At 39.1% G+C, this 27,722-nt stretch overlaps 1 protein-coding gene across 5 annotated transcripts; it reads right to left on the bottom strand.

Annotated features, from left to right (window-relative positions):
- Positions 1 to 1,357: 1,357 nt before the first annotated feature.
- zc3h18 (zinc finger CCCH-type containing 18) lies at positions 1,358 to 27,647 on the bottom strand. Of its 5 annotated transcripts, none has more exons than XM_056766403.1 (19): positions 27,042 to 27,620; positions 25,595 to 26,526; positions 23,810 to 23,894; positions 22,563 to 22,717; positions 22,345 to 22,440; positions 21,840 to 21,997; positions 21,448 to 21,477; positions 20,875 to 20,986; positions 20,339 to 20,628; positions 8,462 to 8,647; positions 8,218 to 8,340; positions 7,931 to 8,026; positions 7,464 to 7,700; positions 3,887 to 4,009; positions 3,470 to 3,666; positions 3,054 to 3,250; positions 2,861 to 2,960; positions 2,608 to 2,704; positions 1,358 to 2,357 (listed from the first exon to the last, which is right to left on the bottom strand). In XM_056766403.1, exons 2-19 carry the CDS (start codon positions 26,477 to 26,479, stop codon positions 2,132 to 2,134), a joined length of 3,393 nt encoding a protein of 1,130 aa, XP_056622381.1. In that variant the 5' UTR covers positions 26,480 to 26,526; positions 27,042 to 27,620; the 3' UTR covers positions 1,358 to 2,131. The 5 variants fall into 5 exon arrangements, with proteins under 5 accessions (XP_056622381.1, XP_056622382.1, XP_056622380.1 ...); XM_056766404.1 differs by having other exon boundaries at positions 27,383 to 27,619; XM_056766402.1 differs by having other exon boundaries at positions 25,595 to 26,490; positions 27,383 to 27,618.
- Between the last annotated feature and the right edge of the window lie 75 nt (positions 27,648 to 27,722).

Consider the following 27,722-nt stretch of genomic DNA (forward strand, 5'->3'; position numbering starts at 1 on the left):
AAATTTATAGTCTGCTTACCTTTCTCCATCACTGGGAAAATCCGAATCTATGAGGAAATAGTAATAAATATTTACTTCCTGACTTCCTCTTTCATATGAAGCATAGACCTTCACTTTTTTCATCTTTTCATTAACAGCCAATTAACAACCTTTAAGATTACTTTAGTTAACGTCAATATAAACACTTTCTCGTGTGAATTTTCATAACCATGTAGACTAAACTGATATCATTTGTGTAATCTGTCACAATTTTTCACTTGTATAATGGTGCGAATATGCGATTGGATGTTTCTTATCGTTTTTTAACAGTTCTCCAGTCAATACCTCTACGTGTTGTGTTTTCAAAAAATATCAATACGAATAAATGAATAAATAAAATTAGATTTCATTACTAAAGGAAATGCATAATTGATGTTCTGCTTTAGAAAGTAAACATTTTTAAACACGTGAATGCAAAGGTAAATTGTGGCAGCCCCCTGAATGTTTTTGACATGACAAAAGCAGGTCATTTATTAACTTTAAGGCTTTGACTGCTATTGCGGGGTTGCCATCAAAAGGTCGACTGGGACAAGACCAAGCAAATTTCCCAAGATCACATCATGATCAGCTACTTTCTGAAAATATCTCCCCAGGACTCCCCTAAGATTCAATGCATACATTGTATGCATTCCAAAACACAATGAGATTTTTACGAAGATTATACACTTTGATGACCACCTAATATCTTATTTCATTTCTTTCGGATATTTAAGTCAACATTTATCTATTTTATATTCTAGAGACACATTTTATCTTTCTAACAATTATTGACCATGTTTGTGTTCACGTTTAAAGTTTGTCATGGCATGTACAGTCATCGTAATTGCAACAGGCGCAATTATGTTCAAAATTTACGTCAGGTATCAAAAACATTTTATTGACATGGCGCAATAATTTGAAATCATTCATTGTGTTAACTACACAACGCGACGTCAGAGGTGCAGCTCAATTGCACAGAAGTCTTGTGCATGTGTTGGATTGCTTAATTATGTATTTTGCAATGAAAGAATGTGGGTGTAGGCTATATGGATTATTAAACTTTCACTACTTGTGACGTATACATATGCAAATAAAAGTTACTAACAATGTTCTAACCCGGTCAATGTGCTCATCTCATTGAACTGCTGTACAGTATGTCATCATAATATGCTGCAGATTTACAAATTGAGTTTATTACTAGGAATTAAACAGAACTACACCAACTTATTGAGAGGTATATGCTCAGCAGAAAGTTCATGGGCACACTGATATAAAGCACTAACAAAGTTCTGCATTATTTGCCTTATTTCCATTAGAAACAAATGAATCAAAAGAGGTATTCTCTTTATCAAAATAGTTTATTTAGAAGCTTTTTCGGTCACAAAAAGCACAACGGGTTTATTTCTTATCACCAGGTTCTCCATCACACATTTTCAACTAAAAATGAGGGGGAAATAAAATACCAGTTTTTGCTTGAAAAGCTAGAGGGGAAAACAATGCAAAATCTTTAAAAAAGCAATACATCACATCACTGTTATTGGTTCTCTAGAATCAAACACTAAGCAATAATGTACATTGTGAGGATGACTGACAAAATTATAGGTTGATTTTCTAATGAAAAGGTTCTAAAAAAAGCAGTTCCATATTCAAGACAGCAAATGTACACACGCCAATTAAGACTGCGTCGTTATGTCCACAAAGCTCAGAGCCCTGTCGGTACACCAAAACTTACCCCTCAACTAAACAGGAGTGTGGAAAACAAAACGGAGAGAAAAAAAAGAGTTGTGGGGGGATGGAGCACAAAAATATGCATTGAATGTACATAGTTTTTATTATCGAAACCTACAGTATTCTTGGAATTTCCTCCAAAAATGAAAGCGAGGAAATGAACAGTGACACTTCTCAACTTTATCACATCAATATAAAATCTAGACGACCTCTCTCGGAGGGCAAAACAAGCAGAAACGTATCTGTGGCCTCTTTTCCCCCCAGGACATGAATTATGTGATGCCCTGTGGGGTCAAAGAACGGTGACCATATCCCCATTTCTGGCAAATCCTGGGCGTCCAGAAACAGATGTCCCAGAAGCTGTACGAGGAAATGCTGACGTGGCTTATTTCCCAGGGATTTTGGCCCTTTTGCGGGCTATGGCATCCTCGACGGCCTTCAACTGTTTCAGCAGCTCCTCGCGCCGAGAAAGGGTGCTGCTCGGCTTGGCTGAGCCCGAACCAGAAGCCGAGCTGGAACCGGATCCGGCTCCAGGTGCAGGAGGTTTACCAGCAGACATGGCCGCAGGACCTTTTCCAGAGGACTTGGGTGGTGGAGACAGAGGTCGCTTTCTGAATTTGACAGTTGAAAAAGAACCAAATCTGGTGTTTTATTCATGCAATGGCTTCAGGCAAAGTCTTTGTAATAAAACATCTATATGAAAAAGACACTGCATTTAAATTATCACTGAGTTTATTTTTGGACAACACGTGACTGTATACCTATGTGGATTTATTGTGTTACAGGTTGGCCAATGGAAACCACCACACATTCAAGGGATATTCAGAAAAGTGTTATCAAAGAGAAAGTGGCATTAAGTACCTTTCTCCTTGTGGTGGCATTGGCCGAGGCCCTTGACCTTTGGATCGATCCATTCTGGGAGACAGCGGAGGCCGTCCTAGCATCCTCCTGTCTCGACCTATGGAAAGGAGAACATTTAATTAAGTCTCACAAAAGTAAAGAAAAGGAGAGATCCATACCACAATCACATATGCAAATATCGTTCTTAATATCAGTTTACCGAAGGGGTATTTCTGACGGACAACAAATTTGCTTTATTGTTTGTGTTGTTTACCTCTGTCAGGTGACAGCGCTATTCTCTTACTGAGAGGGGAAGGGGGCCGCTCTCTATCAGCAGGAAAGTACCTCTTCCTATTGCCTCTGTCGGTTTGTTGCTGGTGATAGATGAAAAAAAAACGTCATTGACCCATAATGCACTCCTGCAAAGCTGCTCAACAACGACTCGCGTCCTGTCTCTGTCGGTTTACCTTGTTAAGCAATGTTAGTTTGATGTCCTTATGAGAGCCATATCCTCCTGGAGGACCCATGGGAGGCGGGTGCATAGGGTGTCCCCGGTTTCCAGACCCGGATCTTGGCATGCCAGAGTTGGTTTTGGAAGGGAGCCCGGAGGGGTCAACCCGCTTCCTCTCATCTTTTAAAGGCTCATCTTTCTTTGGGGGTTTTCCTTCGAGGGACACCACGTGAAACAATGACATTAAAATCACGTCCATGAGTAATAACCCATGAGGCTTTGTTCAACAATGCCGCAAAAAACAATAAGAAACCAATGCATCTCTATCATGATGGCTCAGTAACAGGTGTTGCCCGACATTCTAGCTGGTCTCAGACAGTGACAGAGCATTTGGTGACATCTCATTGTCTGGGAATATACAGAGCACAATACCTCTATCTTTGTTGGGGCCCCTGTCTCGCGGAGGGACCCTGTCCTTCCGGGCGTGTCCTGGGGTGGGTGATCGGGAGCTGGCTGAAGACACAGGGCTAGCCAGGTCGGCATACATGTCCTCTGAATCAGCGCTCCTGACCGAGCTGCTACTAGAGGAGGCAGAGGAGACGGATGACACACTGCTGACCGACAAAGACCTGGAAAAAACAAAAAGAACATCTTGTTTTGCAATCTGATGGATTCTTAGATATTTTATGCTAACACTAAACCACATGAAAGGTGCATGAAATTGTTTGCTATGGTTTAATATCTGTAACCCTGAAACGTTATTTGTGCAATATTTTAAATTTTAAATGGAAAGGCTTTGGACTGTTTTAATGGTCACTTCGGATTTCACTGTCTATGTGAACCGCCTACCGAGATTTCTGAGATCCGGATCGAGACCGTGAGAGCGATGCGGAGGATGAACGAGACCTCGAGTGTGAGCTGGAGCCGGAAAAACTGCTTGCGCTACCACTGACGCTGCCACTGACTGTCCGCCTGCAGCATAGATAGACACACAGTCATTCAATTAGTCATACAACATGGAAATAAAATAAACATGGTTTATTCTCCAGTTGAGTGAACGCTGGCGCGTCCTTGCTACTGCTGCTCGCTGGCCTTTTTTATTTTATTTCCCTTCTACGACTACTACGTCAACTTCAGTAATTATGTGGATAAACTACGTGTGGCTTGTACCAACCATTGACAGCACTACTCCAGTACTCTGCCCCTAAACTTCTGCCCATGACTGCACAATCCACTACTACCTGCTCTGCTTCTGCACCCGGACATTTTCTATCTGCCTCGTCAGAAATACATTCACCGTGGATCGCGTCGGAGCATTCAGCGCGACAAATCCAGTTACATAAAGTCATTCTGATCTTCTGCTCGACGCCCACCAAAGAACGCCAGTTCTCACGCTGACCTCAGTGGCCCAGCTTGGTCGGTAAACACGGCTGCCAAACTCCGTAAGACCATTGTCAACTTTGGTCTTAACATCCACTCACTTTCGAGTAAGGGGCACCTATAGGATGATCTATTGACCCTAAGCTTGACTTTTTATGTTTAACTAAAACGTGGCAGCAGCCAAATTACTTTGTTTCTCTTAATGACCCTATTCCTCCGGGATTTGTTTTACATCTCTCAACCGCCTGGCTCTGGCCGTTGAGAAGGTCTCGCGATAGGTACTGTGACAAGTAAAAATGAACGCCTGTTCACTCTCCCGTCTGTCACTCATGAGAGGCTACAGTGTGTATGCTCTCTAGACTTATTTTTGCTCTAGCATTGCTAGTCTCCCCAGGCCGGATAGTTTCTCAACCCCGGATGATCTGTCTCTCATTATGATAATAATTTACTTTGTCCACTTAAAACCAGGACGGTATCGTTTACAGTTTCTGAACCATGGTTTACTCCATTTATTAGACAGTTAAAAATGGAAGGTCGACGACTTGAGACTTTATAGCAAAACTGTCCTCACTGTACACAAGGACATGTATTCAAACCACATTCTTTATTATAAAGACTATTTCCAAAGCCAAAACCACATCATTTTCTGATTCAATTGGCTCAGATGAAGAAAATTCAAAAGGCCTTTTTTTCCCCTTAAACAAATTACAACAACCAAAAGACTCGCTTCCTTACTCAAATCTAAATCTTCAACCTGTGGATTGGACCCATTCCTACCGTCCTTGTAAAGGCTACTTTTACAGTTCTGTCCCCTTTCATTACGGATATTATTTACACGTCCCTTAACATTGGAATTGTTCCATCTCTTTAAATGCCTGTTGTTATTCCAGTTGTTATGATACCTAGTTCAGATCTTATTGACTTTAATATTTTTGACCCAATCTGAAAAAATAGGTGCTGCTCAATTTCATACCAATCTTTCTTGCAAAAATTTATATGAACAATTCCAGTGTGGTTTCTGTCCCCTCCACAGCACTGAAACAGCACTCCTTAAAATCACTAATGATCTCCTTTTGGCGGCTGACTCTGGTTTACTATCCATTTTGCTTCTGCTTGACTTGAGTCCGGCCTTTGACACAATTCACATACTATTCTTCTAAAAAGTCTCTTCAATTGGTATCATTGACAAACCCCTCAAATGGTTTAATTCATATCTCTCTGGTCACACTAGTTCATTAAAGTAAAATCATTAACTTATGATACAGTCCCTATTTATAGAGGTGTGCCCCAGGGCTCTGTCCTGGGGCCACTGTTGTTTATTATCTACCTTCTTCCTCTCTGTGACATCTTTCGCATATATCATATTAACTTCCATTGCTACGCAGATGACACCCAGCTCTGCCTTTCTACTGGGAGTCATCTTCGACAGCAGTCTTTATTTCACCTCCCATGTTAATAATGTTACCTGGTCTGTCTACTTTCACCTTCGAAACATTAAACATTTACAATCATCCCTCACGCCTCACTCCACTGCTATTCTTGTTCATAGTCTAGTCACGTCTCGCTTAGACTATTGTAATTCCCTTTTGTTCGGCCTTCTACATTAAACCCTCCTTAAATTACAACTGGTTCAAAACTAGGCTGTCCTAGGCAGACATCGTTTTGTTTTTATAACTTTACTATATTTGATTGTCTTTATTGTTGTTGTTTTGCTTAAATTGTACGGTGACCGTGAGTGTCAAGAGAGGGGCCTATTAAATACAATTTATTATTATTATTAATAAACCTCAAGGAAAATAAACAAACAAGGATTGATGTGCATTAAAAAAACAACGACTCAATTAAGAAATACTTGCCATTCATTCATAATAAAATGAAAGCAAACCTGTAACTTTCACATATCAGTAAGAATGTTTAACAAAAAGCCCATGCAGGAGCTTTCTTGTGAAGCCTGGTCGTACTTTCCTTTCAGACACATTCTCAGAGTTTAACAGAGCACAGAGGACGGATTTCAAAAGATTGCTGAGGATGTCAATATATGTAATGGCCTATTAAAATCTGCAAATGGAAATACATAAGTAAACCCATGAGTAAGGGAAGAACATGCAGAGTTCTGTCACGCATCACGCTTCTTCTCTGTCATGTTCCTCTTTGACACAATAACCATGGACAGTACAACAAACTTTTATGGAAGCCAACGTTGGCTTGGTAAAATGCATAGAAAGCATTTCATTTTACTTAGTATTCAATCTACTTCCTTAAAATGAAACAAGACACCATTGATAACAAACCATGTCAGTGCACTTAAAAAAAATCGATCTACTTTATTACACATGCTAACTATTCACATGTATGAAAAAGATTCTCAAACTAAATGCTTTGAATTCCATATAAAGAATAATTAAAAGCTTTCCCTTTCAGAATAACAGCCAGCTGTATATGTCATCTATCACATAAAGTATTGAAGTGCTAAATGTAGTCAAAGTATACTTCAAGGTTAGTGAACTAACTACAAAATACTACCTTGTATTCAGGAAATAATGTGAGGCATTCCTAACAGACAGGCAAGACTTCATATCAAACAGGTGTTTCTCTAAATCAAATGCCAACTACATGTGGCCGCAAGCCAATGATAGTGAAATAATGTTGTCAAGTAAACAAATGTTTCTTTATGTTTTTCAGGAGATTTTCCTGAACACCTATGCAGGGTTTTCCACACACAAGGTGACACCTTGCTCTCTGACAGACGCGTTACACACTGCTTCCCTGTATTAAAAAGCACTGGTACTGTTATGAAAGCACACATAGAGATAGCAGTCTGTGCACCTTTGAACATTGGTCATTGGGTAATGGTTTAATATGCAAATCCTTCCAAAACACAAAATGTATAAAAACACCCCCATGACAAAACAAACCTTGTGAAAAGATCTTCTTTACATCTTGATGTTTATGTAGTCACCATTCACTTTCACAGTTTGATTTGTTTAAACTATCCCTTTAAATAGTTATGAAACAACTAAACAAAGAGTCGAGAGATGAGCTGTACCTGCGAGGTGGGTGCTGTTGACGTTCTTTCTTACGTCCTTCTCTCATGTTGGGGGGTTCTCTTAGCTCTCGTGGTCCAGGGGGCCTGCCGCCTGGACGGGGGTTGGGGGGCTTAGGCGCCTCTGTGATGGGCTTGGGTGGCTTCCCCGGCTGTCCAGGCAATGAGGGGGTGGGTGTCATTTTGGGGGGTCCTTTATCCTTGCGAGGAGGGGGCGGTGCACCAGACTTCACCGGGGAGCTTGCGAAAAAAAGATTGTTTTCATTTGCTTCTAGTAAATACGACATTTACAGATTCTGGACACCAATTTCAGAAAATGGAAAATTAATATATGCTTTCAAATGCACAAAGCGGTGTTCAAAACCTGAAAGTCAAAATACAGAAACGACCAGTGACTTGACTTTAGGAGCGCAATAATGGCACTTATCATAAATCATAATGATCTATACTGAAAATATTTGTGTATTTACCCCTTTACTGCAACAGGTGGCTGCTCTACTTTGTTCTTAATAATATTTTTTTGTGCTGACAGGGATGGGGAGGGAGACGAAGAGAAAGATTTGGATCTGGAGAAATGAAAAATAAAGTAATTAATAACAGGAAACAAACACCGCCAATTACATGAATGTTAATGTTTCAGGCCAAAGCCTGACAATGCCATATGAACGATTTTAAACTTCAGTAGAGCAAAATTGCCGACACATTAATTTCATCAGATAATAGCTTTCATATTTTGATGCGATTTGTGATATCTTGCCTTGAGCGGCTTCCGCTGAAAGAGCTATGTTGAGAGGAGTGGCTCGAGAAGGAACTCACTGAAGACCGCGAGCGAGACCGGGAGGAGCCAGAGCCTGAGAACGTCGAAGACCTGGATGACGACCTGGAAGATTTTAAACAAATGAAATTCTTCAACTTCAATCAATTTTTTCCATTGATGGATCCACTCAAACTCATATCTTAAAGCTCACAGAGCACTCATTTACTTTTAGAGATGTCAATACCTAGAAGAATTAGACAGAGAAACAGAAGATCCAGAGGGTCTGTGTCGTCTGCGGCCGCGTGGGGGAGAGCCCATGAGACCAGGCCTTCTCCTAGGGGATTTTGACCTGCGCCAGGGGTCCTTCCATTCATCTGGTCTTTTGGGCATGGGCATCATCTCTTTCTTAGGTGGCGGCTGCACTGGACCTCTGGGAAGGAAAGAGAAAAAAAAATGATTTCATTTCAAGACTAAAATCCACCTTTGGCAAGAAATATTGTAACATAACCTTGTATTTCCTTTTAAGAAGCTTTCATTCTCTTAAGAAAACAAACATGTGCAATTCCCTTAACGAAAACCAAATGTTTACATTAGAAGTCTGAATTACCGCATGCCTAGGATAGAGGTGATTTCATTGACATGTGTAGTGCCAGCTCAATAACAAGATAAACATCATTTATAAATAAGGATGTTTCTTTATTTCCTTAAAAAAAATTAAAAATAAAAACCCAAGCAAAACATGATTGCAAAATATCAATGTAAAAAACTGTGCATCAAGTTTTTCTCGCTTTTAAATGGACAATTCCATGTTCATGTCTTACTCCTGTGGTTTCATAGTGAATTATGTTGAATTAGTGGTTACAGACTATATCCTTCCCCATGTCTGTCTGTAACCAATTCAAATGCTGAACAGGAAACTCAAGTTTCCAACAACCTTCTAATAAATTGTGTTAAATGATAACTTTATTTGTGGCTTTTATATTTTTTTATTTGTGGCTTTGTAGCCCCCAATAAATGCTCACATTCTCACACTTGAAAAAGAACTGGCATAAATTTACCTGGCCTAAATTGACCAGGTAAACAATGTACTTCATATGCTGTAATATTAAATGTTTGTTGGATTATTCCAGCTCAATATGTTTTTGGGTCCCCGACATTCTTTAATAAGGTCAGTGTATAGTTTTTAATTACTGTCATTTAACACTTCCATGACTAATACTGACACAAGCATAAGTGGCCGAGTTATATTTAGGCTTCGTACTAGAAAACACAGTACATATATAATATAACATCCGGTTGCTTTGAGCATCGACCTCCCACAATTAGCAACTTGTTCAATACCTCTGGGTATTCCAGGTGACTATAAAACCTTTTTTTAGAAATGTTTGGGAGTTTTAGAAAAGGTTTGTCATTAATCTTCAAGGTAATTAGCGATCATTACGAACAATACGCGAGTAGTTAAACTAAGGCATTACACACCTTGACACAGAATCAATTAAGGTTTGTCTTCAAATGAATAAGGTGATCCAGCCTGGGACCTGGAATGTCCTTTAACGGTGACGTAAATGTAAACAGACCCAAGGCAGATGGTGTAACAGACTGTCTAAAAATAGCACACAGAGTTATTTTTAGATGAAATCCGAGCCCACCTTTAATTTCCTGTTTTTTTGGGAGAAAAAGGAAGTATTGCCGTTCCATGAAGGAAGGAGTCATACCGTCATTAACAGGAAGATCCCCAATCAACTTTACAAAAAATAAGAGTTGAATATTTTTTGAATAAGTTTATAAGTTTAAAGAGGTTGTAAAAAGATGCAAGTTGTTTTAAGCATAAAAACTCCACAAGATAAAGATATAATGACAGCTGCCAAATATTAACATTATTATGTAAAGAAAAGTGTGGATCATGGAATGTTTCAAATTTAATAGACACATACAGATACGTTTCAACATACAGTTCACTGCATGTGTCAAATGTTTATGCAAACCAGCATGCCGTGACGCTCAGCTTTTGACATCAATAATGTTATGCAATTTTCCTTGCTGTCAGGGTTACAGATGAGGGATGAACCGAGAATAAATAGAATAAAAGTTTAAAGTTAAGAAACTGGAAACTGCCAATGTCTTTTAAAAGGTGTAATCTGTAATAAAAAAGACAAGTCACCCTTGAAGAATGAGAATAATCATTTTTAAAGTTTTGGAATCTGTATGGGTGACAGGAGAATAAGCGCATAATCCTTCAAATAAAACTAGACAGAGGTTGATTTCTAAACCAATATAATAAAGCGAAACACTTTTCCTTGATGATAAGTTTGAGAACAACGCGTGTTTTTTCTTTGCTGATAAAACAATACCATTTCTATGAATGATTGGGTTTGTGGGTTATTTTCATACTTGGCCTTTTATTAAAAGATTAATTGTTCTGTAGAAAGAATGTAAACGACTTCCGCTGAACATTTCATCTGCGTGTGAAATATAGATACATTCTCTGTAAAGACGAGAAGACTAATAAAGAATTTTCTTTCAATTATTGTGCTCTCACTGCTTTCAACCATTGAAAATCATGGTAACTATTTAACTAAAAAAACATTCTGTTCCTTATCGTGGGCAACGGCACGCTAGGAATGAGGAATTTATCCCCTGTCCTGGCAGCTGTCCATCTAATGACATAACCTGCTCGAATAGGCTTTATAAGCATTCTGCACTAAATTTAGACTCGTTCTGAAAAAAAGCACAAGAGAAAAAAAAAAACTTCAACAGCTTGGCAGATGACAAGGCTTGTGTAAAAAAACAGTAATGGGCCATAAAGTCTGGTCCACACTGTAGTAGCTTGTTCTTCATTAGTGAGTAAATATACAGTAAAGCCTCTTTTTTAGTACTTGCTACTTTCTGATGAATGGAAATTTACAATGTAGCAAGCTTTTGAATGAATATAGCTTTGCTTATGAATATTGTGTTTTCTAAGAACTGCCTAAACAACATTTGCCGTTGAAAACATTAGAGACCTTCTCACTGATCAGAATCAGAAGGAGCTGTATTTACACACACAAGGAATTTGACTTGGCGACATGAGCTCAGTGCAGAAGAAAGTGTACACATGGTGCAAATATACATTAAGATAGAAAAAATTAGAATTAAATAAAAACAATAATTCACTTTATACAAAAAAAAGATATTTAGAAAAAAAACGACATGATTTTTCAGTGTACAGATGTGTTACTATCACAGGTAACCGGTATTACAGGTTTAACCTATTGTTTCTTTCAATGTACAGTTTCCAGATGCTATGTGCAAGTGTGCAACGAGATGGACAGTGGGTTGTAAGAGCCTTTAATTGTTCCGGCTGATAGAGCGTTCCCACCGAAACGCGACTTGCACGATTAAATCACACTATTTGCGCATAGTAGGACGCTTGAACATTTTGAGTTTACTCGCTTCATTCACGCGTGCAATTTGCTTCATTCACGCGTGAAATTCACTTTACAAAAGACGCGAATTTGCATCATGGGAGGGGCCAGGCGGCTCAGGACTCGTTGCGAAATGGCTGACATGGATTTTGTTCAGATTTACTAGATTGTCCGACCTCCTCACTCACTTTCTTCCAAGCAAATTTCGTTTTATTCCTTTTGCAATAAAAGTAAGAAGATGTATTGTACAGCTCAGGGTATCCACATACAGCGACACATATATGGATGAGCACAGGACAGACTCGATGATGGCCAAGTAGAATTGTGTGACTGGCTCGTGTGGCATTTTGAAGTTCCTCAGCTGGCGGAGGAAGAACAACCTCTGCTGGGCTTTTTTAGCAATGGAGTCTATGTGAATGTCCCAATTTAGGTCTTGTGAGATGGTAGTGCCCAGGTACCTGAATGACGCTACTGCAGCCACAGTGTTGTTCATGATGATAAGTGGGGGGGAGTGCAGGGTTGTCCTGAAGTTCACGATCATCTCCACTGTTGATAACATGTTGAGGTCCAGGTTGTTGTGATTGCACCAGGAAACCAGCTCTGCAACTTCCTTTGAGTAAGCAGACTCATCTCCATTGTGGATGAGGCCGATGGTAGTGTCATGTGCAAATTTCAATAGCTTGACAAGATTCTTTTGCCGTGGAATCGTTTGTATACAGGGAGAAGAGCAGTAGGGAGAGCACGCATACCTGAGGGGCACACGTGCTTATTGTGAGATTCCAGGATGTGAGTTTACCCAGCTCCACTAGTTGCTGTTTGTCTCTTAGGAAGTTAGTGACCCATTGACAGATTGGGGTGGGCATGGAGAGCTGGGTCAGATTGTCTGAGAGAAGGTCAGGCATGGTGGTATTAAAGGCCATTCTAAAGTCCACAAATAGGATCCTTGCGTAATTCCCAGGTATATCAAGGTGCGGCAAAACATAATGCAGCCCCATGTTGACTGCATCATCACCAGACCTGTTCACTCTGTAGGCAAGCTGAAGAGATCTGTTGAAGATCTGTGTGAAGATGGGGGCCAGTTGGTTAGCGCAGACTTTTAAACAGGCAGGTGAAACACCGTCTGGGCCTTTCTTGGTCTTCCGCTTCTTGAAGACCCGGTTCACATCCTTTACACATACCTTAAGTGCAGGTAGAATGGTGGGGGAGGGGGAATTTTTGAATTGCAGATAATAGCGGGTGTGGAGTACGAGTCTGGCAGTTAAACACATTCAGATCGTCAGCCAGTTGTTGATTCTCCACAGACTGTGGGGATGGTGTCTTGTACTTGGTGATGTTCTTCAGACCAGTCCATACTGATGCCGGGTAGTTGGCCGAAAACTGGTCTTCTTTAGCCACTCTGATCTCCTTTGTTAGTCTGTTCCTGGCCTGGTTGTACAAGATTTCATCCCCACTTTTGTAAGCATCCTCTTTGGTGTGACAAAGCTGTTTGAGTTTCCCACTTAACCATGGTTTATCATTATTAGATTCAAGATTCAAAGAAGCTTTGTTGAAATGATACACAGTGAGGCCATTATAAAATGACAAGAATGTCCTGGTAGGAATGCACATATCCTAACAGAAACTGATAAATGAAGTCACAGTCTCTGTGAGCTCGTCCAGACCAGTGGCTTTAGCTTCAAAGACACTCCAATCAGTGCAGTCGAAACAGGCTTGTAAATTCTGCTCTGTCTCAAAAGTCTGTTTTTTAACAGTCTTTATTACAGGTTTAGCGGTTCTCAGTTTCTGCCTGTAGGTTGGTATGAGATGAACTAGACAGTGATCAGAGAGACTTAAAGTTGCTTGCGACACAGAGTGGATAGTAGTGTAAAGGCCTGTTCAGTTTGGGGAGATGCGAAAAGTGAAACGAATACCTGACGAATCAAGTTTTCGAATACCTGGCGAATCAAGTCAACGCAAAAACAAATGTTTGCTTTCTCCTATTTTACGCCCGGACGGTAGATGGCATGGCGCTGATAGAGAATATATTTCCTCCTAAACATTAGGTGGCATTCAATTGGGTTAACCATATTCTTGAGAAGGAGCGTGAGTGATTTACATGTTAAGTCAATGCAAAGACGCGATAGGACATCCTGTGGCGCGAATTGAGTGCTTCGGGCATTTGATGCGCATGAATTTCTCAACTTGAAAATCTGAACTTTGCAAAAATATCAGAAGCTTGCTCTAGTAGTGACGTGATTAAATCCGAAACAAAAATGGAGGACAGAAATCATCATTGCTGTATGTGGATACCTGGAGCTGTACGATACATCTTACTTTTATCGAAACAGGAATAATATATATATATATAAACTAGTCTGGAGACGCCTGGCAGAAGCCCCTCCCATGACACGAATTCGCATCTGTTGTAGAGGTGTGAACCTACACTGGTGTCACGGTTCGGTTCGATTACGATTACCATGTCATCGATTCGGTTCAATTCGATATCACGATGCATTGACGTCTCAAATTTAAATTTTACTAGTTCACATGTTTGTCAATAAATACAAGCCGTCAGATATATGAACTGAAACTTTTATTTTACCTGGTCTTCTTCGAGTATCAAACATCATACAAAACTCAAGTCTAGCCATTAGCATGAGCAAAAGGAGCAAATACAAAAAATAAATACTTAAAGTGCACAATGCAAGGAGTGTACTTTAGTACTTACAGTAAATACTGCAATGTACTTGTAACACATTTTAATGTAAAGTGGCTGCAGATGGAAGGCTGCTGTGGTGCTGCGATGGAAGAATGTTGATATTCGTCGGATTCTGCCCAAAAGCCTGGCGAGTGCGGCCACATTAAGCGCTCGCTGGGACCCCAGATTAACTGTTTGTGCGAAGCATTTCACCAGGAATCGCATGTTATTGCAACTCGATGAGCTCGGCTCATTAACTTCATTACCTGGGCCGTGGTTTCGTGGTAGAGTTCGGGCAGAGTGTTTTCTGAAAAGTGGCTGCGTGAGGGAAGTGGCTATATCGCGGCTCCAGTGTATTCAACAGGTGGCGAAACCCGGGCTTTGTAAGTTTGTGGTATTAACCGCTGCGTGTTTTATTTGTGCATGACGAGATTTACACACATCTTGTGTCCTCTCCAGGTCGTGCTTACCAGGTTTTTCATAAAAGCCGAAATGTGCCTAGATGTCAGCTTTTAAAGTAGTTGGAGCATTTTTGATTACTCGGCTTCCTCCGCTATTGTATGCTAAAGCATTGAAGCGCGTATGCGAGATGACGTCAGAAAAACGTAAGTACGTAATAACCGGTTATGGTCTGTAACTGAACCGATACCGAATCGTCCTCGCTTGCATCGCGATGCATCGTAAAAACGATTAATTTCGACACCCCTAATCTGTTGTGATGTGAATTTCTCAAACTCAAAATGTTCAAGTGTCCAACTATGCGCACCATATTTTGTTTGCGCAAATCACGTTTTGTGTGAACACTTTATGAGCCTTTAGCGCTCCGGCGTGCCCTCAATGGCTCTAGTTGCGTGACGTAAAATACTTGACTCTTTTTGGATGGTTAGTTTCTTCGCTTTTTGAATGGGGAAAGATTCAGTGCACTAAAAAGGAAAATAAAACATAGCCCAATATGCCCAATATGCAAGGCTTTATAAAGTTTTAGAACATGAACAATAGATTCTTATCGCGAATATTCACATGCAACCTGCCCGGGCCTTAACAGTGATCCAATATATTCCCGTCTCTGGTGGGACATGTAATGAGCTTGTATTTTGGCAGTTCACAGGAGAGATTTGCTTTGTGCAAATGGCAGAGGATGATTAAAAGAGAGTCTGGATACTTATGCTCAATTTCGGCTAGTTGTTGAAGCGCTGCGCTCACGCACACGTCTGGAGGAATGTAGACATTTGCGAGGAAGAAAGAGATGTGGAAAATGCTGTTTGAGTTTTCAGTAAACCATAAGTTAAAATTATTGAATGACAAGAATGTCCTGGTAGGAATGCACATTTCCCAACAGAAACTGATAAATGAAGTCACGGCCTCTGTGAGGTCGTCCAGACCAGTGGATGCAGCTTCAAAGACACTCCAATCAGTGCAGCCGAAACAGGCTTTTAAATCCTGCTCTGCTTCAAAAGTCTGTGTTTTTACAGTCTTTATTACAGGTTTAGCTGTTTTCAGTTTCTGCCTGTAGGTCGGTATGAGATGACCTAGATAGTGATCAGAGCACCCCAAAGCTGCTCGCGGGAAAGAGTGAAATGCATCCTTCATAGTGGTGTAACAGTGATCCAATATATTCCTGTCTCTGGTGGGACATGTAATGTTCTGTTTGTATTTCGGAAGTTCACGGGAGAGATTTGCCTCGATAAAATCGCAGAGGATGATTAAAACAGAGTCCCGATCCTTTTACTCAATTTTTGTTATTTGTTCACGCACGCGTCTGGAGGAATGTACACATTTGCAAGGATGAAAGTGGAAAAACTCTTACAGCAAGTAGAAAGGTTTACAGTAGATGAAAACATAGACAGTAGAAGGAATTGCGGAGCAGAGCATTGTGGCTGCCATACGTGGCGCCATCTTAAATGTTATCAAACTTTAAAATAAAAATTAAAAAATCTATTGTGTGCGATACAGATCAAACATCTGTGAATGGTCAGTGCGCCACATTAAATGTCCTTGTTCTGATAAACAGAAAGGAAGATATTTGGAAGAATGTCAGTTACCAAACCGATCTCATCCCCTATTGACTTCCATAGTACTTATTTTCCCTACTACGGCTTCAAATGGGGCCTGTTTGGTCACTGACATTGTTCCCAATGTCTTTCCTTGCGTTTAGGAGAACAAAGACATTTATGCATGTTTGGAACCACCAAACATGCCAATTGAGAACACACCAAATAAGTTATTGATGACAGAATTTTCAGTATAGATTCAATCATCCATTTAACTGCAGCCCAGGTTAAGTGCAGTGATGCAATACTCGTTCATCCGAACAGAGCTAAAGAAATATGCCTGCTATTTCATCACAACCAGTTCAACTCTCAGCATGCATCATCATTCTACAATGATGAAACCTACAACACAACAGCAAAACTAATGATGGTACATTTCCAGTATTGCAGGATCATTCAGAAATATTTGGGCAAACAAAAGACAGGGAAACATAACCTGTTCTCTTGCATACTGAACCACAAATAAGGTTTATTTACATTTTTGTCCATTTTTTGTGTCTCTGCAATTAGCATAGTTTGAATGATTTGCATTCATCCTATAATTAAAAGGTACATCTATTAGCACGCAAATGAGACCCACTAAGAAACTGCTATATCAACAGTATCACTCGGGGCATATCCTCTAATATTTCTGGAATAACACAGACAGTTGAATGAACCAGATTCAGCAGAAGCACAACAATTCATCAATACATAACAATGTTGGGGCAGACAGAGGAATATACCACACACAAAAACAATGGAAAACGGAAGCAGGATTGCTTCCTCTTCTACATTTTCCTTATCTTTAGACCAGCCTGCCATGAACGTGCCTCCAACATTCAAAATGAGAGTATTGATAAAAATTGCAGTATATTATTATCAAGTTAATATTTTTTTTTACAAAACAAGAATATGGATTAAATCATTTATTTCTTTGCTTTTAAATACTGACTGTTTACTCAATTATTTGCTTAACTTGCAATGTCTACTGTGTCGGAAACCACTCCCTCGCTTACTCTTTCACTATACCCTACAGTGATTAGATAATGCCTATTGATTTCACTATATGCGGAAGAAGTGAATGAAAATGAGTTACGATTTCGGACATTGACATAATATAACCTGTGTCTGACAGTACTGTCCCGGACATTCGACATAACTGTTATATTACACTTGTGTGGCTTCACAGATTGCTTAATAAAGTGGAAAAGTTAACTTTCACCTGATTTGTCACGTTTTTTTGTATAACTATTTTAATAAAGAGAACAAAACAATTGTTTATTTACTTTAACGTTTATTACGTTTAATAACATTATTTTATATTTAAGCACCAAAATGTAATGAATGTGAATGAATGTAGGGAATGAAGTAGTTCACTCATGTTTCGGACACCACTATAAAATGACGGACACCCAATATAGTGCACTATTTAGGAGATAAGGAGCATATTCAGTCACCGCTTTAGACTACACACCATTGTTTTAACATACAGACTTTTAAATAAATATTTAACTTAATTACATGAATGAGTATTAGTGTTGAAACGGATCACGGTTGATCCGTGCAGATCGTGCTCTGCGGTTTTGAATGCATGCAAGTTTATTCATCATAAAAGATGGTTTGAGCGCGCATGTATTATGTAATTGCTGTTTATTATTTTTCCGTAACTTCCCAAAAGTCTGAAGAATGGTCATGACATCGCCCCCCAAGATACTATGGTTTCAGTTACATGCAGTATTGAGGAATAGTTTTACCCATGTGGTTTATAGCATTGCCTTCCACCAGTGGCGGAATGGCCTTCTGGAGCATCGGGAGTTTTCCCGATGGGCCGCTGCTCCATGTGGGCCACACCACTGTAAGGATATAAAGAAATAATAATATTTTATTTTGCTCACTTGTTATAGTTGTGATTTCTGTGCCATACTGCCTTCCATGACTCCCTTTAAACTACAATTTCCTTAAGTGAGTAAATCATAATCTATAACTCAACTATTGCGTGGCTATGATCAAACAACATCAATTATCTCATCAGACACACACAAACTTGTGCACGAAAATACCTGCCTTGACACATCCAGATAAAGTGTGAAACTTGCACACCTTTCAACGTCATAGGGAGTTACTTAATACAAGCAACAGCTCACGCTCCAATTGTACCACACCTGGGCAACGGTTAACATTAATGTCCACGCTTAATGAGTTTCTTCCTCCATTCTTTTGCAAACCCAGAAAAATTCCCTCACTTCAGAATGACGTAAATGGTACTGCTGTATAATGAGTGATTAAATGAACGTCAGGTTTTAACAAGTATGACGTCACAACAACAACTTTTAACAATAGACAAAACAATAACCCATGATGGAACAATAGGAGAAATTTACAATTATCTGGGATTCCAAAATCATGCAATAGTTGCAGAGCTTTATTTACATTTAGTTTTCATATGGATATTAAATGAAAATAAAGTGTTAAAAAAGTGGTTAATGTTTTGAACTAAGACATTGTATGAATTATTATTAAAAATATAAAAAAAGTTTTTAAGCAGCTCTAAAACTCTCATACTCTTCAGGTTGGCCGAACAAATACGTCATAGGTTCAGCAAATTTTGCTATGCAAGGACGCTCAAACAAACAGAACAAAGCAACAAGCCAGTGTTGAGAAATAAGAAATAAACACAAGAATGACATTCTTACAGGGAACAATTCATTTTAACTGGGATACAAGAAAGCTTAATCTAAAAAAAAAAAAAAAAAAAATCACACACTTCTGCTTTAATAAACAAAAAAGCATTATCTTCTATAAATCAAGTGGAATAACCAACCAGCTTTGATTTGTGTTAAAATGACTGTCAACGAATGCGTGGCACTTCACTAAACCAAGCTTAGTGAAATGAAACCTTTTTTTTGATCATCACAAAGGTTAAAAGTTTATTTTTATCTTTTTGCCCCAAGCATCTTCAAAAAAAATGTTGACCTAAAAATGTTAAGAATCTCATTTCACCACGGTTACGTAATGGTGCAATTCGAGACATGACCGCATACTTTCACATAAAACAAATCAGGTGTAAATCTCTTTTTGGACAGCCTGAAAAGTGATCCCCTTTGCAAGTATCATGGCACACATTCATGTTCATACTTGCGTCACTAAAGCCCCTTTATGTATTTAGAGAATATAAATTCACAAACACACTAGAGGTAGGAATTTTCAAATCAAGTCTGAAATCTGAACTAAATGATTGAAATGTGAATCCCGGCAAGAGCTGGGGTGAAGCAGACAGTGGGATTGATTCACACAACAAAAGTTTCCTGGAAAGTGACCTTAATCAAACATGCAATCTTAGGCAAGTAAAACGTAGTGATAGTGAAGAAATTACCGTAAGGGAAAATAAAACCATTATTATAAGACTTCACACTAGTTTACACAAGTTACACACGAGAATGGATGCACGCGTTTTTATTCTGACCGATAACAGTCATTCTTTAATCGATCATTAACTGTTAGCTAATGAGATATTACAATGTTCAATTAAAATATAAATATGAACGGACCAATGTATATTTGTATAAAAGGCAGTTTTACATATTCTTTGCAAAACGCAGCATGAAGAACTACAGGACATGAGGATTCACAGTGAACACCGAAAAACTGACAGAATAACATAAATAGGGCTTAAACACTTGACAGTTGACACAAAACATGCACTGAATTTCGCACTTTGCTAAACCGTTATAATAGCATAGACCAGGGGAAAAACGGACCATGAGAAATAAGTCCCTTTAGCATTTCAACAGTTCAAAAAGATGACTTCACATAACAGGCCAGTGTGCAACTAAGTGGAGACTTATTCAAATACTGATGCAGCACTGCCCACGAGTAATGGCAAAACCACACAAATGAGTGGAAAGTCATATGTTGTAAGAATTTCCATCCATTTAACAACAAGAATCAACTCCATATAAACATTACAGCTATTACAAACTGAAGATTTTGAGAAGTTTGAGACTCACCTGGGGGGCATGTTAGAGGGTGAACGTGGTGGCTTAAGCGGCTTTTCTTTCTCTTCCTTCTTCTCCCGTGGCTCTTTAGGTGGTCGCTCCCTAGGCCGTCCCTCCTTTTCATCTCGTTTCAGACGATCTCGCTCCCATTCCTCCTTCCTGCGCTGTCTCTCCTTCTCGCGTTCCCTCTCTCTTTCTCTCTCACGCTCTCTTTGTCTGCGCTCCCGCTCCCGGTGGTCTCTCTCGCGTTCCCGTTCCCTTTCTCGGTGGCGCTCGCGAGGATCTCGCTCACGCTCTCGGTCCTGATGCAAACAAACAAACCTTAAAACCAACAACCAGACTCTTTTTGATACAGAAGACATCAGTCTAATTACTAGCTTGAGTTCAAATTGACCTATTTCCAACTAAAACAATATGTCTGTTGTATAAGAGTTTAAGTCAGTTATCGGGATGTCATCTGAAACAAAATCATTCTGCATATGCGAAACCAGTAACACGGTGAAAGCACTTTGAGTAATGATTCAAATGTTTTATCAGTATGTACTCACAGGGTAGTAAGGCAGCGGGGTCTCTGTGTACTGCACCCTGAAGTTCTCATACTGGCCTCCTCGCCAGAAAGCATCCATCTCAATATCATAGTACGGGTCACCATACGGATCACTATAACAAAAAACAGATGTTACAAATGCCCAGATGAGAAAAATTATACGTTTTATTAAGGGATACTTCATCCAAAAATTCTGTCATCATTTACTCACCTTCGAGTTGTTCCAAATTTGAATAGATTTCTTTGTTCTGATGAACACCGAGAAAGAAATTTGGAAGAATGCTAATAACCAGACAGATCCCCCCATTGACTACCATAGCAGGAAAAATTACTTTTTCATTTTTTGTTCTGTTGAACCCAGTTCTGGGGCACTTTTGAGCAAAACATTTCCTACTATGATAGTCAATGGGGGGCAAAATTTGTCTGGTTATAAGCATTCTTTCAAATTTCTTTCTCTGTGCTAATCAGAACAGAATTTGTACAGAACAGAATTGTCAGAATTTTAATTTTTGGGTGTAGTATCCATTTCATTTAGTGTGGATGACAACATGAATGCATTGCTTTTAAAACTTACCCATAACCTGGATCTCTGATCTCTATATCACTGCAACGTACGAAAGGAAAAAGCATAAGAATTAGTAACCTAGATTAGAGATTTACTATTATATTTATTAAAATAGTAAAGTTTGGCCTTTGGAGAGCATTTGCTATGACTGGTCTGAACTGGAATATGAAATAATTTGTACAAATTTTTTGTATCTTAAATAAAACTACATACATAATAATGACATGCATATGCAAAATGCTGGTTGTCACACCGCAGAACATTCCAACTTCCCAAAACCGATTTCATGTCACCAACCAACTTTCTTCTTTAGAGCTGAATGAACCAGCAGCAACTATTCACAAACCAAAGCTATAAACTATAAGGTGGCCAGAAGTAACTGATAATCTTCTTTTCCGTACCTAGGATCTCTGATTTCCCTTGTGATGCGATAGCCGCGTTCCCTGAAGAAATCATTTTCTTTGTCAAAGTCTCGATCATCTTCACCGATGGTTACGGTAAAACGTTTCTCCTCAAAATCTGGTTCCTGTTCTTTGCGAATAGTGGCTTTCTTCAACACCTCAAGACATGGAAAAAAAGGCCAAGAGTTAGCCAAACTGAGCACCCCAGCTGGAGCAGGGCTTTCCTATATTCAATAAAACAGGTGCTTTTCCATCTCAGCAATCGTCCCCATCAGATATCAGTATTAGTACTGTTTTTAGTATATCCTGAGTTTCAGATAAATATAACATGTAATCTTAGTAACAATGAGTAAAGAAATAACTGTGATCACAGAAACATCGCAGAACATATTAAAACTCATTTGAATAAACAAGACCTCCCCAAAAAAATCCACAGATCTTGTCTACAAACAGCCCTTTCATTATGCTAATATACAATCACTCTTCTGCACAATAATAAATGTACCTCTTTGGCATGTCTAAGGCCTCTTTCCCAGGCGCTCTCCACAGGAGGATCTAAAGGAGGAGGAGGCGGAGGTAACTCCTCTACTGCAGGCCCCCCCTGAAAAAAGGATTTAAAACAAACATTCAATTCCCATTCAAACATGGCAATGGTTAAACTTCTTAACTGATAATTCTATACAACAAGGAAGAAATTAAAGAGTGAAAATAAACCACATATACCCAGGGGTTTGCAGGCATAAGAGGGTGAGGTCCTCCTCCCGCAGGAGGGGCTCCATTAGGAGAGAAGGGGTCTGGTTTGGTGATGAGGGAGTAGTTGCCTTTATCATTGACTCCCGGATGGATGAACCTACAGATCATGCCCCAAGTGCAATTTCCTAACCGAGAAAAAGTTCAATTATTTTGATACAAAAATGTGTTATTGAAAAAGGATTCATTCATGGTTGAACAAAACCTTTCAAATCATCCCTAACAAAATAAAGTTGCTTCTTTAAAATCTGTAAAGTCCAAGCCATCAATACAACAGTTCAAACTTGACAATACAGAACAATTCAAAGTTAAGGCAGGTTAAAACTGTGGCAATTATGAAATTTGGCTGACAATTAAGTGTTTGATAAATAATTGCTATTTAAACATTGTTGTATACAGGCTTCATTGAACAATTGTCACACATTATTGTGATTATCCAATTGATTTCTTTAAAAAAAAAAATTTTGCAGTAAATGACACTCAACATATATGAATATGTTTATTTATCTTTTATAAATTACAAAATTCTATGAATAACCTAAACATTCACTTATAATTGACCATAAGCATAAGTACTTAGCACCCAACCCAAAAAGAGATTAGAGAATATTGTTGTTTGCCTCTAGATTTCTGTACTTTAATGTTTGAAATTACTTCAGTCAAACTGATCAAAAGAAAAAATACAAAGCTGACAACACGAATGATGAAGGAATGGTGGATGCAGGAGTGCTGCAGATGTAAGATGTAGAGAAAATTCAGTCTGTTCAAATAATTCTGATCAAATTGTCTAATAATTTTGACTATGGTACTTGTTAGTAAATTACGGTATTACCAAGAAAATCTAGCAATGTTATATGGTGTCAATAGGTTGAATTAAAGCGTGGGTGACATTAAAATCAAAACAGACGGGTGTTCTGTCACATATGCTCTGTCACATATGCTCTACAGTTCAGTTTTCTCATGGGAAAGAAATACTGCATTCAATAGCTCCCTCTACTGTTATACTCTGGAAATACACTAATCTACAAACTAAAGGCAGGTGTCTTTCCTAGATTAAAGGATTTTTATAACTGCTTCTGGCTATATGACAAAAGGTCACTAAATACTACTAAATAGATAGAGCTAAGCTCAGATATCATGTAAACCACAACCATTACATTCACAGAATTGCTTATTTGGCACATTCAGAAAAGTCTGAAATAACATGAATGAAGAAGTACCTTTCATGAAAAACCTGCAGATGGGTCTTGGTCTGATCTTCCTGTCTGTGGGATCCTTAACCTCTCCCTCTTCCAGATCATCGTCCTTAAATAAACAGTAGGATGGAATGATGTAAAATTTGTTAATGGTCTTTCCGTTTCATTCTAAAGGTCTCTGCACAAAGTCCTGAATTTTTATATGCGTTTTTATCGTATTTGGCCCTCGTTTGTACGGTGTCTCTGAACTGGACACTCAAATTGCTTGACGGATGCGAAAAACGGCGAAAAAAAAAAACAGGATCCAAATTTTTTATGACGGGCGAAAATATCGGAGGTAGTGTGTAAATGTCATTGACAGAAATTAATACAAATCATTGTTATGATTGAATTATTTATACTGTATATGAAAACTCTCTTTCAACATTTTACCATATTTAAAGCACATCTTAAAGCTGCTTTCTTCCTTTATTTGTTGTGAACAACTTCTTTAATAGAACACAATTCATTTAATATCAGTGAGTGTTTTTGGGCCCGTCATGTGTTGTTTGGTGAACATTATAAACCGAGTATTTGTTTCCCAACTGTTTGGTCACGAAACTGAATGACTTTACATGTTTTCTTGTTAATACGAGAATTTTTGACATTATTTTGTCTTTTAATGCCTATTTCATAGTAAAAAAGTGAAAAGTTAACCTGTTTAGTATTTTGTGCACTGACTCTCTGGGGGCGCGCAGGTGTTAAGTACTTGAGCAATTTTACTTGATTACTCTCCTTAAGTATTATTTTGGGGGATCTGTACTTTACTTGAGTACAATTAGAAATGAATACTTGCACTTTACTTAATTACATTTTTAGAGAAAAAAAAATGTACTTTTTACTCCTTACAATTTTATTAAGACTCAAAAAGTACTCATTTTTGGAGTCTCGCTTTCCACTATCTTCCCTTACTACTAATGAACCAACTGAATTGCGCTGATAACCAGTTTAATTTAAATGTTATTTATTCAGCCAATATGATTCATTTTAACATTCAATAAAATTGGCCAGACATGTTCATTGATCCTTTTGAAGTAACGTCATGCTACATCAATTACCACAATGCATAGCACCTTGATTATTCTTCATGAAAGCTGCATTGATACACGTTTGGCTTCTATTAATAGCGACTTACAAATAAGTAGTATATAGCGCGATGTATAACGTTTTATATGCTTTGCAATATTGTTAGAGAGCTTTATACAATAGTTTAGTGCTCAATGTTTAAAAACATGTTTCCTTCATAAGCTTCACATGCATACAATACATTTTGTAATGTTTGTAGCTTAGCCGGGGAAATTCTTGTATTCTGCATATTTATTTAAGTTGCAAGATTGCCTCTTACCCGCAAATTACGTCTTTTGGGGCGGGAGCACTGATAGATAAGTGAATGGTTGAAGGACGGGAGACGAAAATGAGTGACTGAATGCGCCGATAATGCAATATAACATTTCTGCGCATTAAAGTTATATTATGCAAAAATTATATATTAATCAGTTTGGCAGTGGCACCGGTGCAATCATTAAGAAAAACTTGTGAAACTATTTTTCACTTGCAGGAAAAATAGGCGTAAAAATTTTCCAGTCGCAGTCTAGAGCCCTGTAATATTTTTTTAATCTGAAGGACTAGATGGATGTGTAATGGTTATAGATTCTAGTTTTCTTTCTTAAATAGCATGATTGGCTCCAAAAGTGCACACAAAATGAAAGTGAGTTTGCAGTCCGAACACACATAGAACATAAAAAAGGGTATATTTTAGCATTTACTTACATCAATCTCTCCCTCATCAATCTCTCCATCATCTTCATCTTTCTTTTTATCACGAAACGAGTCTCTCCTGCCTCCTTCCTGACCCTTGGAGTCCACAGACTTTTTTCTTGGAGAGTCTGTATTGTCTGGTGGCATAATGGGTTTCCTTTCCTTTTTCTTCCTTCTCTTTTCCTCCTCTTCATCCTCTTCATCATCATCTCCAACCTCACCAGCAGGCACCTTTTCAGCATCCTCCTCCTCAGGAGCAGCGGCGCTGGGCTCCTCAGGAACCTCCTCATCATAATCCAGCTCATGTTCATCAAGATCTCTGGACACAGAAGACTCATCTTTCAAATCACTCACTACCATCACCGCCCTCCTCCTTCTCCGTTCCTCTTCCTCATCCTCCTCAAGCGCAGAACGGCTAAGGTTAGATTTGGTAGTTTCCTCGATGCCATCATCATCCTCATACTCTCCTCTTGTATCTTCCTTCTCCTCCTCCACTGGGGTGAAAGGTCGCTCGTGGTCTGACTCTGGTGAATCAGGATCGGGTGATCTTGGCGTTTCTAGAATTTCCTCCTCAGGAGACCGGCTGGCACCCTGCCGGCTTCCTCGTCCTCGTTGGTGGATGTTTTCTTCCATGTCAGCATCCATCTTGTAGTCCTCCTGGTCTGAAATTTCTTCTGGATCTTCTTCATCAGCTGTAACCCTTTCTCCATCAAAGTCGGAGTCTCCTCCATCCTCCTGTCCTTCATTTTCATCATCGTTCAAAAGCTCACTATCCGACACTACCTTGCCTTCTTCTGTTGGGGACTCGGGCGATTCCAGCAGCTCACTGTCAGAGAGACCCTTCTCCTCCTCCTCAGGGGATTGTGGGGATTGGGTCGGGCTCTCAGGCGTATCCATTAGCAAGAACTCTACAGCAAAAATTCAATAGCAGCCAATAAGTATATCTAACACAAACACAAAAAGTTCAGACAGTTAAAAAATATTTTCTAGAAGGCATATTAAGACAGACAAATAAGTACACTTAATGCTGGTATTACAAAATAATTATACATTTATTTTTGCAAGAAATACAGCACAGGTACCTTTACCATTTGCCACCATAGTTTCTCTAAAAAAATAACACAATAAGGATTTTCATCGTAAAAATACTAAACAGTGTAAAAAAAGTAAGATTATTCGAGTCATTTTTATGACAGTGGAAGCTAAAATCACTTTACCACAATTTAAGTTGTAGCATCAATAAATAAATTCAAGTATTTTTAATATCTATGGCATTTTTGTTAGAAACTGTGGTTACCATGGTATTTTAATGTACCTATTAAACGAACATTGCGTGCATCCACAATAACATCTCCACGTTAGCCTGCTAACGTGATAATAGCATAGTCGGATTTAAAACTTGACCAATTTTACCATATTTCACAAACTCCAGTCACTGAATCATACGGAACATGTTTACCTTCTCAGATTTAAGGCAATGGATTCATGTGAGGGCGACACATGTCGTATTAGCCGCTTTATCTTTAACGGGACAGGTCGTTGATGGCGATGCGGCTAACAGGCCTGAATCCTGCGCGCTCGCTAGACGACGACGACGTAATTTCGGACATTTCCCACACGATCGCGCTTCGTTAACATCGAAACGTAACTTTAAACAGCCCACGCGAGAACGCAAGACTCTAAATTAACCGGCTAAAGCGTCGCACTGTTGCTTCGATGCACGCCGTCTAAAGTATCATGCAACAATAAGCGCTCCCTCCAACAAAACACGAAGATCGCGAATTAAACACATTCGGTCACCTTTCAAAGCACAGCGTCTTTAAAGACAGGGTCTCGGTGTAGGGAGTCACCCGGTCTCTCGCTTCAAGGTGACTGCGTTCAAACAATGAACGATTTGTCGGTGCTCTTAATTTTCTTTACCGGAAAAATTCATAAACCCTGCACGGCACAGCGAGGGCGGCCATTACCCGGACGTCATCAATGCGCGACATCTGCTGCAGAGTGACAGGATTGGAAAACTCTCACATTATAATAGTTTACATGTGCTCTATTTGATTTTATTATTTTCTGTCAGTACAAGGCTTGTGGTTTTCACAAATTAAATGACGTAGAATACTTCATTATGATTGTTTCTGGGCAC

This window comes from Triplophysa dalaica, chromosome 14 (genome assembly GCF_015846415.1).
Source record: "Triplophysa dalaica isolate WHDGS20190420 chromosome 14, ASM1584641v1, whole genome shotgun sequence".
In the NCBI taxonomy this organism is placed as follows: domain Eukaryota; kingdom Metazoa; phylum Chordata; class Actinopteri; order Cypriniformes; family Nemacheilidae; genus Triplophysa; species Triplophysa dalaica.

Coding starts and splice junctions, on each gene's coding strand:
- zc3h18 (XM_056766403.1), bottom strand. CDS start 26,479: ATGGATACGCCTGAGAGCCCGACCCAATCCCCACAATCCCCTGAGGAG. Junction 21,478..21,839: donor AGGGAAATCAGAGATCCTAG/GTACGGAAAAGA, acceptor CGTACGTTGCAG/TGATATAGAGATCAGAGATC. Junction 8,341..8,461: donor TCTCTGTCTAATTCTTCTAG/GTATTGACATCT, acceptor AAAATCTTCCAG/GTCGTCATCCAGGTCTTCGA.